At 43.3% G+C, this 16,875-nt stretch overlaps 1 protein-coding gene across 2 annotated transcripts in view; it reads left to right on the plus strand.

Moving 5' to 3' along the window:
- Positions 1 to 16,875, plus strand: part of LOC139408905 (rab GTPase-activating protein 1) — a 131,205-nt gene that overhangs the window by 104,511 nt on the left and 9,819 nt on the right. For both annotated transcript variants that reach the window (XM_071153348.1, XM_071153349.1), the window contains 5 exons: positions 153 to 281; positions 9,626 to 9,718; positions 10,330 to 10,440; positions 10,681 to 10,785; positions 11,431 to 11,514. In XM_071153348.1, the coding sequence (XP_071009449.1) occupies positions 153 to 281; positions 9,626 to 9,718; positions 10,330 to 10,440; positions 10,681 to 10,785; positions 11,431 to 11,514 (522 nt within the window). The remainder of the gene's footprint in view (positions 1 to 152; positions 282 to 9,625; positions 9,719 to 10,329; positions 10,441 to 10,680; positions 10,786 to 11,430; positions 11,515 to 16,875) is intronic.

The raw sequence follows: 16,875 nt of genomic DNA on the forward strand, positions 1-16,875 counted from the left end.
CACACACACACACACACACACACGCCGTTCTTCTCACACCGTTCCTGCTGTGCTCTTGGCAGCAGTAATGTTACAGAGGGTTTTCCTGTGAGGGGGTTCTGGGCTGGAAAAGTCTCTCTCTGTCTCACCGTGTCCCTCCTCTCCTCTTCCAGACCTCGCGAGAAGACCTGCTGGCGACTGACTTTGAGGGGGCGCTCAAGTTCTTCCGAGTCCCGGTTCCCAAACGCTACCGCTCAGAGGAGAACGCTAAGAAACTTATGGAACTGGCCTGCAGCATGAAGGTACTGCATTATTCACTGCCTAAAAATCCTGCGTATCCAGACTAACTGTCCGTGGACACTACTGCCGCCATTTTGAACCTACCCTGGCTATCTCCACCATGTCGTTTTCTCCTTAGTTTGAATTTACTATGGTTAATTCAGTCACTTAATTGTCCCCCATGATGAAATGGGTGGGGGGGGGGGATTCTCAGACAGCACTTGCCCCGATTTTGACGAAACTTGGGTGAATGATGCGTCTTGCCATGGATATCCGCCATTTACCGAATCACTCTGATTGGCCCAAGGCGGGAGCTATAGTGATTAACTGAAATTTGTGAGACACACCAGAGAGGGAGAGTGAAAACTCGGAGAGGGATAACTCTGCCCAAAATCTGTCTTCTCCAGCAGGTGGCGGTTTTTGTCTTACACATGACATGGAGTACTGCGAGTGGATTAGCTAAAGAGATGTAGCTGCATCCCAATATGGCGACTTAAACATGGGCGAGTAGATGTGTGAGAAGGCACTCTGCTATCCACCTCATTTTCCAACGCTTTCAAAACACTGAAGCCAAACGCCGGAAACTGCGTACAACTTCCTCTATGCTCGCTCATTATCATAATTCATATGCGCGCCACTAGAAATCCCTGCATTAGCATGTTTCTGTTAAGTGATACATCATGACAAAATACACCATTTTACTATACTGCAAATACCTTGACCTAAAAGGTCAAGGTATTTAAAAAATATATATAACAGAGATAAAAATAAATAAAAAACTGATCCAAATGGTTGTCCAATCAGATGCAGTTATTTCTAAATGAATATGCACAGGCTTTTGAGTGGTTATACTCTGCAGTTTTCAGCGTAGACAAGAGTTTTGTACTCACTTGAAAACAGTAATTACATTCTTCATATTGATCAACTTTTTCATTTTTTTTTGCTGCGTAAATTGACTGGATATATTCACTGCAGTATTAAGCCTAACATTGAGCTTATGAATTATGGGCTAATATGCATAACCTTCTAATTTCGGCTATATCTCGAGCCTGTCTGTCTTCATTGGTCTGTTTAGCAATTATGTACCTGGCCGCGCCACTGATGGCCTCTCAAAACCGTTGTTTCAGCATGAAACAAAACAGGACATGTGAGCGGTTATTCAAATGAGCCGACATTACTGCAGTTTACAGCCTATGGACAATACTTGTGCATTCACTTGATAACAATAATACATTCCTCATTGCACTGTGTTGTTGTAGCTCAGGTATAATAATGTTCTTGTCTAAAAATGCAGGCCTAGGTCTAAAATCAATAGCGGAGCGTTGCGTGTCCGGGCACCACAGAGTGCCAGTCTGGAGGAACATCACCACAGATCTGCCATTTCATAATCTCTTTTCATTTATTTTTTCTTTCACTGACGAGTAAATATTTAGCCTATAGCCCTAATATTTAGCAAATGAATGGCCTAATATCTAGCAAATATTTAGGTTCTTACTTTAGCTACACATCACTAGCCCTCTCTCTTCCAGCTGTTCCCGTGCGCCACAGGCTATAGGCTAAGCAAGCCTCGTCGCAGTTGGCCATTCCTCTTCTTGTGAAATACCAGGAAAAAGCTATCGGCTACAAAAGTTATAGGACATTTTTTTAAGTTAAGGAGAGAAAGTGCATTGGTGTGATCGCTTTTGGCCGGTTATGATAACATTGTTACCGATGCATTGCAAATAGTTGCACAGGACATACAGACATGAGCACAGTGAAAAATAAGGAATTTAAAACCATTAGAAAAATGGAAATCACTTGCAAACCACTTGAGCAATGAGGCAATGACAGGCTAAGATATGCACAGGCTACACGGAGGTTGTTGTTGAATTGCCACATTTAAATACAAGTTACAAAATAATTTTTCATTAGGCCTACATGTACATTGAAGTATTGTTTGCAGTTGTCACTATGACAATGAACACACCCAGAAAGCACTGAATGGTCGGAACCAGTGCGTTAGAGACCTCATGAATGGTCTCGTGTTACCACCTTATTCATTTATAGGATGCGTTGATCAGTTGATTGCCAGGTGTAGGACTGTAGAACGATAAATGTTCCTCTAGTGTAGAGGCTCACCAACGCTTTATAGTTAGTTACGTATAGTGTCGTTTATGACTATGGCTTGGTGGATGGCTCGGGCCTTAACTCTGACACAACACAACTGACGTGATCACAACAGAACTAGCCAATTAGTAGGTATAGCTCGACTTTTATAGTCTAAATGTACTCTTACAAATCATTTACACTGGCAAGTTTGCCACTGGCGCTCCGCGGAATTCGAATCCATCACTTCCGTTGTTTGGCTGTGCGCAGAGCATCGAAAATGAGGTGGGTAGGTTAGAAGGTTTTGATGGAGCTGTGTTTTTTTTTTCTTCTTCCGTTTCTTACCACGCAACTACAGTAAATTTGAGCTACCGTGATGTGTGTACTGTTACATTATGCGTTTGATTACTTTGGCTGTCACCCTGATACAGACTACTACTATGTGGCTATACTTCCCACGCTGTTGCTGGACAGTAGTGCTGAGCAAGCGGGAGCGAAAGGCAGTGTGTCCCGGTAAGCGGGAGCGTGTTGTTGCCATTCGTACTCTCCCCACTGAGTAGGCGGTTTGTATCAAGGTGACATCTATATGGTTATAAATATTTGTTTTATTGTGTAGGCTGGCTGCTATACTACTTGAAATAAAATCATGGGAGGGAGGGGGAAATGAGCTACCGCCGGCTATATCTCAGTTGTCAGCGGGCACGTCGAAACAACAGCGGTGGACTGGTTGCCGGTGTGCCGAAAATCTCGTACCCTGACAGAATCCCCCCATTCGCATTTTTCATTGCTGCGACTTGTTTGCTAGCTGAGATTTCTGCTCTTCACTCCGTTGTCAGTCTAGTCTACATTTCACTGATGTTAGTAGTAGAAAGCATTTTTGTCTGCAGTTTTCGGTTTGACTATTTGTTTCAAGTGTATGTAGCGGTTCTAACTTGTATAACGCCCTGGGCGATCCCCACCTTCAGCGTCCGCACCCGGGGGCGGCAAGATGCTCCCCATTTCGCCCGTACCTAAATCCGCTACTGAATTTTGTATTAGTCTATAAATAAATCTCTTTGCCAAAATTCGTCATCTCTCCCATGTCTTATTCGACTAGCATTTTTGAAAGTGTAAGGATAATAATTCAGCCATAGTTGTTCTGAAATGTGTATTGCTTGCCAACGTTTGACTCCCTCCTCTATATTTAATATAACACACATTAATTATTCGTTTCGGTTGCCTACGTGAAATGTGTTCTATATAAAGTATTTGACTCTGATGTGGGTCACAGAAACTATTTAACTCTAGTCACAAAATTAAGGAAATTAGAAGGGGGGGGGGGGGTTCCGGCACAACACCGGGTTATCGATTCGTGTGCAGCCCAATCAGCCACTCAAACCGTTCTTACTTCTTTCGACACACCTAATTCTCCCGGTCGCCATATTGGCCTGCAGCTTCCTGATAGAGACTCGACATTCAGGGATGCCCGCTGGCCAGGCAACATCTGCCGAGCTCACCGGGCCAGTTAATCAAGCTTTCATATGGCCGCTTGACCCAGTACATTTTCCCCCAAAATATATACTTGTATTCATTTATTCGTTCACAATCATCCCGAAGTCTGACGCTTCACACTTGTTATCAACCAGCTGTTTCCAAGCGGAGGCAATAATGTCAAAGCCTTCCCTCCATCTCGGAGTGAGCCCCTCCTCAGGCTATGTCCTGTGTCCTCGCGGAGGCGAGAAGCCCATCAATTCCTGCTTGTCAAGACATTAACATGATTTAGCCTATACAAGTCACTTGAATATTGTAATAATGCTTTTCAGTAGTCTAGGTCTATAGCCTATAATTGTTTAAAAAAATTGACTAATTCCCGAAGCTGTTCATGAGCTAGGCCTATGTCGTTTATCAGCTGAATGTCAACTGTCGGGTGGCAAGAACTCACAACTCCTCACACAGCTGATTGCAGTGCAACATTCCTAAATTAAATATCGGGAAAGTACTAACGTTTTGATGGCAATTATTGAGAAGAGCTGGATCCCAGCAATTTTGATTAATTGGAAACGTTTTACATTCATTTGAGTGTTTGTCATGAAAATGTTTTTTAAAAAGTGACCACAGGAAGCGCATCGGCATTATAATGCATAAACGGTAGGAAATAGTCACTGTAAAATGCACACAATTACAGTGTGTTTATAAGCACTATACAAAATCACATGATTTTATTAGTGTAAGTGGTAGTTTGATGTTTGCTATTGCCTTGTTTTGTCTTCAGTTTGTGTGTTGATAAGGGAGGCAGGCTACTGTAGTAGAATCACCTCAACCTTAAGAGAGTTCAGACGCAATTTGGTCTCCTTCACAAGCTAAAGAAAAGTTGTATGAAGTTAACAGGATGCAAACGTGGCTCTCCTTTCTGCCAGCAAGTTATTGATGACCTCTATTAAATTGGGGCTTTATTGTAACGGAGCATTTGAGATCCTCCAATAAAGATCATTTTAAGCTGATGGATGGAAGGACCAGGAAGCCTTCAGTACTGCATGACTGTGTTTCAGCACTATGTAAGGGATCAGCAACGAGGGGCTATGCGTTCTATGGAAAATAATGCACGCCGTGGAAGGTGTGCGCCGCTCTGCATGGCGTAGTAGCAGCACTAACCTTCCACGAAGTTGCATTTTTTTCCCCCATAGAGTGCCAAGTTGATTATCCCCAACACAGTGCTGAATCACAGTCACACAGTAATGCTTCCTGGATGTTTCATCCATCCAGTTTTAGCCTTAGCCAGCACCATCTTCAGATTAGCCTTAACCAGGGGGCAGTGCTACCGACGTTAACTGTGTATGATTACTGGATGATTCTTATTAAGTCTAATACTGCGGGTAATGGAGTCGTCCATGCCGAGGGTTTTCAATTTGTCAGAGCTAATGGTTGGAGGCTTCGGCATCTCAGACCCCGTAAGGGGAGGAGTAGAGACCAGAGAACGCTCTGACTCCGACTCGCTGCTTAATGGGGAGTACCGGTTGAACGTTTCTGTCGGCTGAATGAGCGATACCGGTTGAGCATTCCTACAGCATTTTCTTCCAGAAGCCATGAGAAAATTGTCCGCCCGCGGGGACTGTGTGAGGGGATTTATACTACTATCTGTACGTATTGGTGACACAGGCGCTGTTTCATCCTTTCCTACACTGAAATGACCCTTGCCTAACGATTGCTTCTGAAGCTGGGCTTGCAGCACGGCTATCCTCGCCATAAGGCAATCGTTTTTCTGTATATTATGAGTACAGCGAATTAGAAGGCATCATGTTAATGTTACTACTTAGCTTTGGCTGGTGGAGGATCCTATAGAACCATGTCCAGATAAAGCGTCCGGGGAGAAACATTTGAATGAAAAAAGTAGAGTTAGGGAAAACAATTAAATATTAAACAGTAATTAAAAAGTAAAAACCGTGAAGTTGGCAGGTAGCAACGTAACATTAGCAACAAACTGCACAGCATCACGTAAACAAGTCCACAAGTTGTGACACTATAGTATTAGATCTCTCTCCCTCTTACAAAAGCCACAGCACATCACAGATCACGTCAAACCTTGTAGCCAGAATAACAGCAACGTAGCTGCATTTGCGTTCGTTTAAGCTGTTTTCTAGTGACATTTATTTGAATACATCCATAACAATGAGCTAATGATGCACAATTTCGCCTGGGGTAGAACATGTGCTCTCTCGTCAGGACACTGTTGTTCAGAAGAGCTAGCGAACACAATCACTTCAAACTGAACTAGCTGCCTTTCTTTTCGTTTGACCTATTTTCTATTGATAGTTCTTTGTATATAGCCATAAAAAAATGATGCTGAGTCATGATTTCGCCTGGCTGAGTGAAGCTGCCTGCCTGCCTGTGTCTCATTCTGACATGTTCATTACTATGGGACAGCTGGAGATCAAATCTTAATATTGAAACAATGGAGACAGACATCTAGGTTTATACAAATCTCTGCTGTTGGAAACTAAATATTAGTCTAAAGGAAATGTGAGATAATGTCTAGATGCTTTTTATAGTGGATATCAAGTTTATAAATTGCCTGGCTGGGCTGATGAGACAGTAGATTGCACAGTCAGATGGGGCAGAGTAAATAGCCATTTTAACGTCATAGATTTAGCTGGTGGTAATGTGGAATAGACACCAGCTGGAATGCGGTTTTAACCAATCGTCTGCTTTGGTAACCAGTTGATAATAGAACTAAGGCACCACTGGGCTTTGTGGTATATGTCCAATATACAATCGCTAAGGCCTGTGTCCAGACACTCCGCAGTGCATAGTGCATAAGAACAATATACCACACTTCCTCTGGCATTTTAAATAACCAGTCAGAGGCAGTGTTGAGCTGCAATAGAAACTGACAGCTACAGTACACCTTCATAACCTTATGGCCTGAGCTGACTTTCTTAGGCCAGGAGAGAGAAGTATTTACATCCTATATGGATTTGTATCGAAATATTTGGAAACGGACTGTATCTAAAATCATCTGAAATAATTTTCAGCAGTGTCTGCTAATCCTAAACGACATACCTATGCTCTGTCCTGACCTAGAAGGTAAGTCTGGTCTATGCTTAAGAATAATTCTTTTTTATCCCTTTACATATGTATTTTGTATCTAAAAAAAAAATTCTCGAAAGGGGTTGGCTTATCCTAAACTGCATTACGTAACACCTACAGTACACTAGGTTGCAGATTACCTGCGTCCTTGTCCTCTGATTCAGACAGGCTTTAGAACAGGTCGACCTGTCTTGTCACATCTTTTATAAGGTAGGGCATGGGGTCAGGCTTAAGATCATGCACTCTATGACCTCTGACCTTTTTTTGACAGGTCTGGTCACCCAGGGCTGGTCATCTGAAAGTTAGTCGTAGAGCAGGATTAGGATCTTAAGGGCTAAAAAGAGCAGGCAAGGTTATCCTGGTGAGAGACACAGCCACACCCACTCACCCTCCCTCACACCCTCCCTCAGGGTGTCACAAATTCTGTCAGAGTTCAGCCCAGAGCCTGGCGGCAATATCAGGGACCTCTCCTCTCCCCCTCTTACCAGCCTAAACCACCCTGCTCTGCCCAACACTTTTCCCTGTACAAACCACTTTACAGAAGCAGGTAGCCAGATATGACTGTGCTCCGATTCAATTCTTTAGGCTTGAGTGAGTTTGCATAGCTCAAGCTAAACCAGCGGTTTCCTTCCAGCGATCTGCTGTGGCTTTTAGTAAGAGGGAGAGGCCTATTACTAAAGTGACCACACTCAGTATTTAGCACAGCCACTGTTTACAGGCAGTACACACCCACACACATACTTTGCATAGTGCATACACAGTGAAACACACACACACAGCCTCAAACATGTACATACACAGTGGAGCTGAGAGGAGAGAGGGCACACCGGGGTCATACTGCTTTCCCCCTCTCGCTAACTGACTGCATAGGTTGACATTTTTGTCCTTTTTAAAGGGGCAATCAGCAGTTGTTACATCCATTTTTGGACTCATAAATGAATGATTCTTGAAGAATATAACCTGTAAATGCCTCATGAGCTTAGTTTAACTGACGTACCCCATCAGAATCCACAATATAAGATTGTTTTACTCCAATGTTTGTGAACAAAGCAAACATAAACAAACACCGTATAGCCTCAAAAACATAGTTAAAACTATAATTTTGGTCAGACCCTGCATTCATAGCTTTGTCTATGAATTTGCGAGTGATTGCTTATCTCCAGCCCAATCCCTGATCTTTTTTTACCAAAACAGTGGCGGGGTCTACACTGTTGTTTCAACTGCTGTTTGGCCCTTCGAGTTGATCATGTGTATGTGGGTACAGTATGCTAACTCGTGTGCACGCAGTTATTTTATCTGCACAATTCTGTAAAAATGGCCTCATGGACATTTCTGGGGCTGCCGTGTCGAATCGAGCAAGTGACAATAGTCTCATCATGTCATAGGGTGTGTCAGTGACCCCGGTGAGTACAGTTCTGTTCCGTTGTTGTTCAGTCAGCAGAGATGCGCTGTGTTGTCAGTGACACGACCCAGTGTTCCTCTTCTGCTCAGATGGTTTCTCTGACAACAGCTGTCAGACTGGGACAGATTGGGGATCTGACTGGATGGGGGCACTTCCTGCCCTCAACACTCTTAACTTTCTCACACTGTGTCTGGTCTGGCTCAACCTCACTGTGCAACGTATGCACGTACGCTCTCTCTCTCTCTCTCACTCACTCGCACTCACTTTAATATACAAAAGGCTTGCATTCAAACTCATGTAGGCTGTGCTGTTCTAGAACGTAACCAGTAGCTACTAAGCCCTCATAGCATAGCAGGTGTGTCAGTGGTGTAGTGAAGCCAGTGTATCCTGAATAGCTGAATCTGCAGTCATCACTGGGACCATTATGGACCTGCTCCTCCACAACAGACCCGGTTCTGTACTGTGGGTCGTAGCCGGAGGAAACCGCAGCCGGCTAAATAGACCTCATTTACAACGATGTGCCTGCTGGAGAAAGAGCATACAGTATTTATGCCCCCTACATGCTGATTACAACATGCTGAGTGTGCTTTGAGAAACTGCTGCTCTTTGTACAAGGGCAGCAGTGGAGAGAAGTGAAAGGCAGGGCTTTTTGAAAGAGCTGTTGATAATCACAGATGCATGGTTGTTCATGGTTATTATTGAAGTGCTGTACATGCAGCATAACCAACGAGTAACTCGTTCTTGACAAATATGCAGGTTTGTTTTATCAGTAAATTCCTATTTAGTTATTATCGACAGAGAGTCATCTGTTCTCTCTTTGGTCCTTTTTTGACATGTATTTTTCCATATTATAGACAGGGCTTGTGTGTTTTAATCAAATCAACTATATGCACTGAGCTTGTCTGATGCTTTAAGCACACTATTTGATGAAATAATTAAGACACACAAGTGACCAACGTGCCATTGGAACAAAGGAGTGATGGTTGCTGATAATGGGCCTATGTAGATATTCTTTAAAAAATCTGCCGTTTCCAGCTACAATAGTAATTTACAACATTAACAAAGTCTACACTGTATTTCTGATCAATTTTATGTTATTTTAATGGACAAAAAAATGTACTTTCCTTTCAAAAACAAGGACATTTATAAGTGCCATAGTACTAGCCATCAGATACACCCTGTTGCCTGGAGCTGTAACCAGGCTTTGGGGAGCCCCCACAGCACTCGCAATGCCCTCACCCTTACCTCCTTGTTGTGTACTGTAGACCTACTGTAGACGTGGTCCAGTAACAGTGCTGTCTGTCCCTGTCTCTACAGATCAGTCAGAAGAAGCTGAAGAAGTACGAGAAGGAGTACCACGTCATGAGAGAGCAGCAGGAACAGCAGGAAGCTCCCATTGAGAGATACGAGGTACTATGCATGTTTTCCATTTGAGTCATTTAGCAGACGCTCTTACCCAGAGCGGGTTACAGTTGGTGCATTCATCTGAAGATCGCTGGGTGGGGGCAGCTACATATCACAGGGATAGAAAGTACATTTGTCCTCAAAGTAGCTATCGGTAGAGTCACACAGCATTGGCGTGAAGGAGTTGAGTTAGTCTCTTAAGTGGGCTGTGCACACAAACATCTACTTGTGCACAGCCTCATTATCCATTACGTAGTTGTAATGCCAGGAATGTCTGGAGGGGAATTTGTGTACGGCAGCCAGGTCAATTTTTAATCTAGGCTTATTCTCAAAGGTTGTTATTTACAAGCATAGTTAAACATTATATATGTCACGAGTTGAGAGAAACAGGAAGAAGATCGGAGGATCTTCAATAGTGCAGCCCGGCAACAGGCTTCTTTCTCTCGCTATTCTCCACTCTTTCCACTCACTCACTCACTCACTCACTCACTCACTCTTTCCTTTCTCCACTCTCTCACTCTCGTCTCCTCTCCCAATCTTTCCACTTGTTCCTCTCACTCTCTCCTTCACCTACCCACTCCTACTTTCCTCCTCTGCCCTTTCCTTGTGTCCTGTAGAGGGAGAACCGTCGTCTCCAGGAGGCTAACATGCGTCTGGAGCAGGAGAATGATGACCTGGCCCATGAACTGGTCAGCAGCAAGATCGCCCTGCGCAAGGACCTGGACAACGTAAGGCTGACACATCATCCCAAAATGTAGTTTCTTAGACTTGTGCAAGTATGTAAACGTGGGCGTGCGTGTGTGTGTGCGCTCGTACGTTTTCTGTTATCCAAAACCCATTTAGCTGTCAAATCCATTTTTAATTAAAATAAAAATGTTTTAACCTCCGATAGATTTGTTGTTGTCATTTGGTATTAGCTATTGTCAGTTGACCTTGTCACTGTATCCATGTGTGCAACTGTCCCTCAGGCTGAGGAGAAAGCAGACGCTCTGAACAAGGAGCTGTTGATGACCAAACAGAAGCTGGTGGATTCGGAGGACGAGAAGAGGCGGCTAGAGGAGGAGTCTGCGCAGGTCTGTCTGTCTGGCTGGCTCTGTTTGTCTCTTCGTCCGTTTGTCTGTTCAACTGGCTGGCTGTCTCTGTCTGAAAATAATATTGCTGTCTTGGAAGGACAATAGAAGTTCACTGACAATGGAAGTGAATGTGTTGGATTGATCGATAACTAATTATTTTGAAGTGAACTGCCATTGTCCTCCGGAGTATTGCTGAATATTTTTTCCATCATCAGATTGCTTTTCTGTTCATGCACCTTGGTGGGAAAGCAGTATTCTCTCTCTCTTTTTCTCCGTCTCTTTAAGACAGGGGGATGTACTGTGGCCGTGGTCTGTGTTCCAAGGACATGACTTATCGTCTAGCACACAGGGCCTACTGTATTTCTCACTTACTTGTACAACTGTCTCAGGGGGCATCTGCCATTGCCACTGTCCTTTGCTGATGTCCTCTTGATGATTACATCTTTTCTACTCCGTGTGTGTGTGTGTGTGTGTGTGTGTGTGTGTGTGTGTTACTCATTGAGTGTGTCACTACTGTACGCACTTTACAGGCCCAAGGACAGTTGACTCCTGTCCTGACTGAGATGAAGTCCTTATGTTTTAGGTTAGAGGTGAAGTTATTCATAATGCATGAGATATCAAGTTGGTGTGCCTGTCTGTCTACAGCTGAAAGAGATGTGTAGACGGGAGCTGGACAAATCAGAGTCTGAGATAAAGAAGAACGGTTCCATCATAGGAGAGTACAAACAGGTACGGTTGACTATTGTATTCTCCCCATTCTGTATTCAATCAAATTTCATTCAAATGTATTTACAAAGTCCTTTTTACATCAGCAGATGTCCCAAAGTGCTCTGCAGAAACCCAGCCTGGTGTTACATGGCCATTAAGGCCAGATCGTTCTTCAAGATGTTCAAATGTTCATAGATGACCGGCAGGGTCAAATAATAATCACAGTGGTTGTAGAGGGTGCAATGGGTCAGCACCTCAGGAGTAAATGTCAGTTGGCTTTTCATAGCCGAGCATTCAGAGGTCGAGACAGCAGGCACGGTAGAGAGGGAGAGTCGAAAACAGCAGGTCCGGTAGCTCTTCCGGTGAACAGGTCAGGGTTGCATAGCTGCAGGCAGAGCAGTTGAAACTGGAGCAGCAGCATGACCAAGTGGACTGGGGACAGCCGGAGTCATCAGGCCAGGTAGTCCTGAGGCATGATCTTTGGGCTCAGGTCCTCCGGGGGGGGGGGGGGGGGGGGGGGGGGGTTGTTAAATTCACACAGGACACCAGATAAGACAGGAGAATTACACCAGATATAACAGATTGACCCGGCACATAGACTATTGCACCATAGATACTGGAGGCTGAGACAGGGGTGGGTCAGGGGTCACTGTGGCCCCATTCGATACCCCCGGATAGGGCCAACCAGGCAGGTTATAACGGCACCCACTTTGCCAAAGCATAGCCCCCACACCACTAGAGGGATATCATCAGACCACAAAATTACTACCCCGAGACAAGGCTAAGTATAGCCCACGAAGATCTCCTCCACTGTACGAGCTAGAGGGGTCACAAAACCGGACAGGAAGATCACGTCTGTGACTCAACCCACTCAAGTGATGCACCCCTCCTAGGGACGGCATGGAAGAGCACTAGTAAGCCAGTGACTCAACCTCCGTAATAGGGTCAGAGGCAGAGAATCCCAGTGGAGAGAGGGGAGCTGGCCAGGCAGAGACAGCAAGGGCGGTTTGTCAATCTTTCACTCCAGTGCCTTGCCATTCACCTTTGCACCCCTGGGCCAGACTACACTCAAACATAGGACCTACTGAAGAGATGAGTCTTCAGTAAAGACTTAACCTCTCTGGGATATGTGGGACTGTAGCGTCCCACCTCGCCAACAGCCAGTGAAATTGCATGGCACCAAATTCAAAACAACAGAAATCCCATAATTAAAATTCCTCAAACGTACAAGTATTTTACACCATTTTAAAGATAAACTTCATGTAAATCCAGCCACAGTGTCTGATTTCAAATAGGCTTTATGGCGAAAGCACACCAAACGATTATGTTAGGTCAGCACCAAGTCACAGAAAACCATACAGCCATTTTCCAGCCAAGGAGAGGACTCATTAAATTAATCACTAACCTTTGATGATCTTCATCAGATGGCACTCACAGGACTTCATGTTACACAATAAATGTGTGTTTTGTTCGATAAAGTTATCTTTATGTCCAAAAATCTAATTTGAAATTGGTGTGTTATGATCAGAAATGCATTGTCTCAAACAAACATCCGGTGAAAGTGCAGAGAGCCACATCAAATTACAGAAATACTCATAATAAAGATAAACTTCTCCTTGGTCGGTAGGGATGTCCTTGTCTCATCGGGCGCAGTGCGCGCTAACCAAGGTGTATCCTCCGACACATTGGTGCGGCTGGGTTGGATGCGCGCTGTGTTAAGAAGCAGTGCGGCTGGTTGGGTTGTGTTTCGGAGGACGCATGACTTTCAACCTCTCCCGAGCCCGTACGGGAGTTGTAGCGATGAGACAAGATAGTAGCTACTACAACAATTGGATACCACGAAATTGGGGAGAAAAAGGGGTAAAATAAAAAATATATATATAAAAAAAACTTCTCCTTAATGCAACCGTTGTGTCAGATTTCAAAAAGGCTTTACGGTGAAAGCACACCTTGCTTTCATGTTAGGTCAGTGCTAGTCACAGAAAAACATCCTGCCATTTTCCAAAGAAGGAGAGGTGTCAGAAAAGTCAGAAATAGCGTTATAAATATTCACTTACCTTTGATGATCTTGATCGGAATGCACTCCCGTGAATCCCAGTTCCACAATATATGTTTGTTTTTGTTTGCGCGTTCAGCCCAGTAATCCAAATGCATAATGCGCGATCACTTGTTCAGACAAAATGTCCAAAAAGTTATATTACAGTTCATAGAAACATGTCAAACGATGTATAGAATCAATCTTTAGGATGTTTTTATCATAAATCTTCAATAATGTTCCAACCGGAGAATTCCTTTGTCTTTAGAAATGCAATGGAACGCAGCTACCTCTCAGGGGCGCTCGCGTGATCAGCTCATGGCACTCTGCCAGACCTCTAGCTCAAACAGCTCTCATTCTCTCCTCCTTCACAGTAGAAGCCTCAAACAAGCTTCTAAAGACTGTTGGCATCTAGTGGAAGCCTTAGGTGGTGCAATATTACCCCATAGACACTGTATATTCAATAGGCAATGACTTGAAAAACTACAAACCTCAGATTTCCCACTTCCTGGTTGGATTTTTTTCCTCAGGTTTTTGCCTGCCATATGAGTTCTGTTATACTTACAGACATCATTCAAACAGTTTTAGAAACTACAGAGTGTTTTTTATCCAAATATACTAATTATATGCATATTCTAGCTTTTGGGCCTGAGTAGCAGGCAGTTTACTCTGGGAACCTTATTATCCTAGCTACTCAATACTGACCCCCAGTCCCAAAGAAGTTAAAGGTCGAGACCGAGTCTGTGTCTCTCACATGGAAAGGCAGACCATTCCATAAAAATGGAGATAGGAGAAAGCTCTACCTCCAGCTGTTTGCTTAGAAATTCCAGAGACAATAAGGAGGCCTGCGTCTTGAGAATGTTGCATATGTGTAGATATGTACGGCATGACCAAATCGGAGAGATGGGTAGGAGCAAGCCCATGTAATGCTTTGTAGGTTAGCAGTAAAACCTAGCCCTAGCCTTAACAGGAAGCCAGTGTAGAGAGGCTAGCACATATGATACATTTCTTTGGTTCAAGATTCTAGCAGCCATGTTTAGCACTAACTGAAGTTTATTTAGTGCTTTGTCCAGGTAGCCAGAGAGTACAGCATTGCAGTGGTCTAATCTAGAAGTGACAAAATCATGGATTATTTTTTCTGCATAATTTTTGGACGAAACGTTTCAGATTTTTGCAATGACACGGAGATGAGAAAAAGCTGTCCTTGAAATATTATTGATACTTTTGTCAAAAGAGAGATCAGGGTCCAGAGTAACGCTGGGATCTTTCACAGTTTTATTTGAGACGACTGTACAACCATCAAGATTAATTGTCAGATGAATTTGTTTCTTGGGACCTAGAACTAGCATCTCTGTTTTGTCCAAGTTTAAAAGTAAAACATTTGCCGCCATCCACTTCCTTATGTCTGAAACACAGGCTTCCAGGGTAGGCAATTTTGGGGCTTCAACATGTTTCATCGAAGTGTGTCGTCCGCATAGCAGTGAAAGCTGACATTGTGTTTCTGAAAGACATCACCATGAGGTAGAATATATTGTGAAAACAATAGTGGTCCTAAAACAGAACCTTGAGGAACGCCGAAACGTACAATTGATTTGTCAGAGGACAAACCATCCACAGAGACAAACTGATATCTTACTGACAGACAAGATCTAAACCAGGCTAGAACTTGTCCGTGTAGACCAATTAGGGTTTCTAATCTCTCCAAAATAATGTGGTAATCGATGGCGTCAAAAGCAGCACTAAGGTCTAGGAGCATGAGGACAGATGCAGAGCCTTGCTCTGACACCATTAAAAGTTCATTTTCCACATCACAAGGGCAGTCTCAGTGCTATGATGGGGTCTAAAACCAGACTGAAGCATTTTGTTTACATTATTTCTCTTCAGGAAGGCAGTGAGTTGCTGTGCAACAGCTTTTTCTAAAATTCTTGAGAGGAATGGGAGATTCAATATTGGCCGATTTTTTTGTTTTTTACATTTTACGGGTCAAGGTTGGGCTTTTTCAAGAGAGGCTTTATTACTGCCACCTTTTAGTGAGTTTGGTACACATCCGGTGGATAGGGAGACATTTATTATGTTCAACATAGGAGGGCCAAGCACAGAAAGTAGATCTTTCCGTAGTTTAGTTGGAATGGGATCCAGTATGCAGCTTGACGGTTTAGAGGCCATGACTATTTTCATGAATGTGTCAAGAGATACAGGATTAAAAAAACTTGAGTGTCTCCATTGATCCTAGATCCTGACAGAAATACGCAGGTTTTATTCTCACCATTCTCTCCATTCTGTATTCTCCGCATTCTGTATTCTCTCCTCTGATGGCAACATCCTATTTATTTATCCTATCTATTTATTATTTGTCAGGGACCATGTAAACATGCTATTGCACCTGATTAAGCTAGATAGCAAATGTTCATCTGGGCAGAAAACAAACATTAATACATCACTACAATATAACACACTATTAATATATATATATATATATATATATATATATATATATATATATATATATATATATATATATATATTGAACAAAAATATAAACGCAACAATTTCAACAATTTTACTGAGTTACAGTTCATATAAGGAAATCAGTCAATTTAAATAAAGAAATTAGGCCCTAATCTATGGATTTCACATGACTGGGAATACACATATGCATCTGTTGGTCACAGATTCCTTAAAAAAAGGTATGAGTGTGGATCAGAAAATCAGTCCGTATCTGGTGTAACCACCATTTGACTCAAGCTGCGCGACACATCTCCTTCCTATAGAGTTGATCAGGCTGTTGATTGTTGCCAGTGGAATGTTTTCCCACTCTTCTTCAATGGCGGTGCGAACACGCTGTCGTACACATCACCATCACTCTGTTCACAACATTGACATCAGCAAACCGCTCGCCAACAATGCCTTTACACGAGGTCTGCGTTTGTGAGGCCAGTTGGCCGTACTGCCAAAATCTCTAAAGCGATGTTGGGAGCTGACTTATGGTAGAGAAATTAACATTCAATTTTCTGGCAACACCTCTGGTGGACATTCCAGCAGTCCAGCGTGCCAATTTCACGGTCCCACAAAACAGGAGACATTTGTGGCATTGTGTTGTGTGACAAAACTGCACATTATAGAGCAGCTTTTTTTTATTGTCCCCCAGCACAAGGTGTGTAACGATCATGCGGTTTAATCAGCTTCTTGATATGCCACACATGTCAGGTGGATGGATTATCTTGGCAAAAGAGAGATGCTCGCTCACGGGGATGTAAACAAATGTGTGTCCAACAAATGTTTTTCTTCGGGTTTGCCTTGATGCTAGCCAAGGTACTCTCTCACACTGGTTGAAAGGTTGTTCTATT

Source organism: Oncorhynchus clarkii, chromosome 5 (genome assembly GCF_045791955.1).
Source record: "Oncorhynchus clarkii lewisi isolate Uvic-CL-2024 chromosome 5, UVic_Ocla_1.0, whole genome shotgun sequence".
Taxonomy (NCBI): domain Eukaryota; kingdom Metazoa; phylum Chordata; class Actinopteri; order Salmoniformes; family Salmonidae; genus Oncorhynchus; species Oncorhynchus clarkii.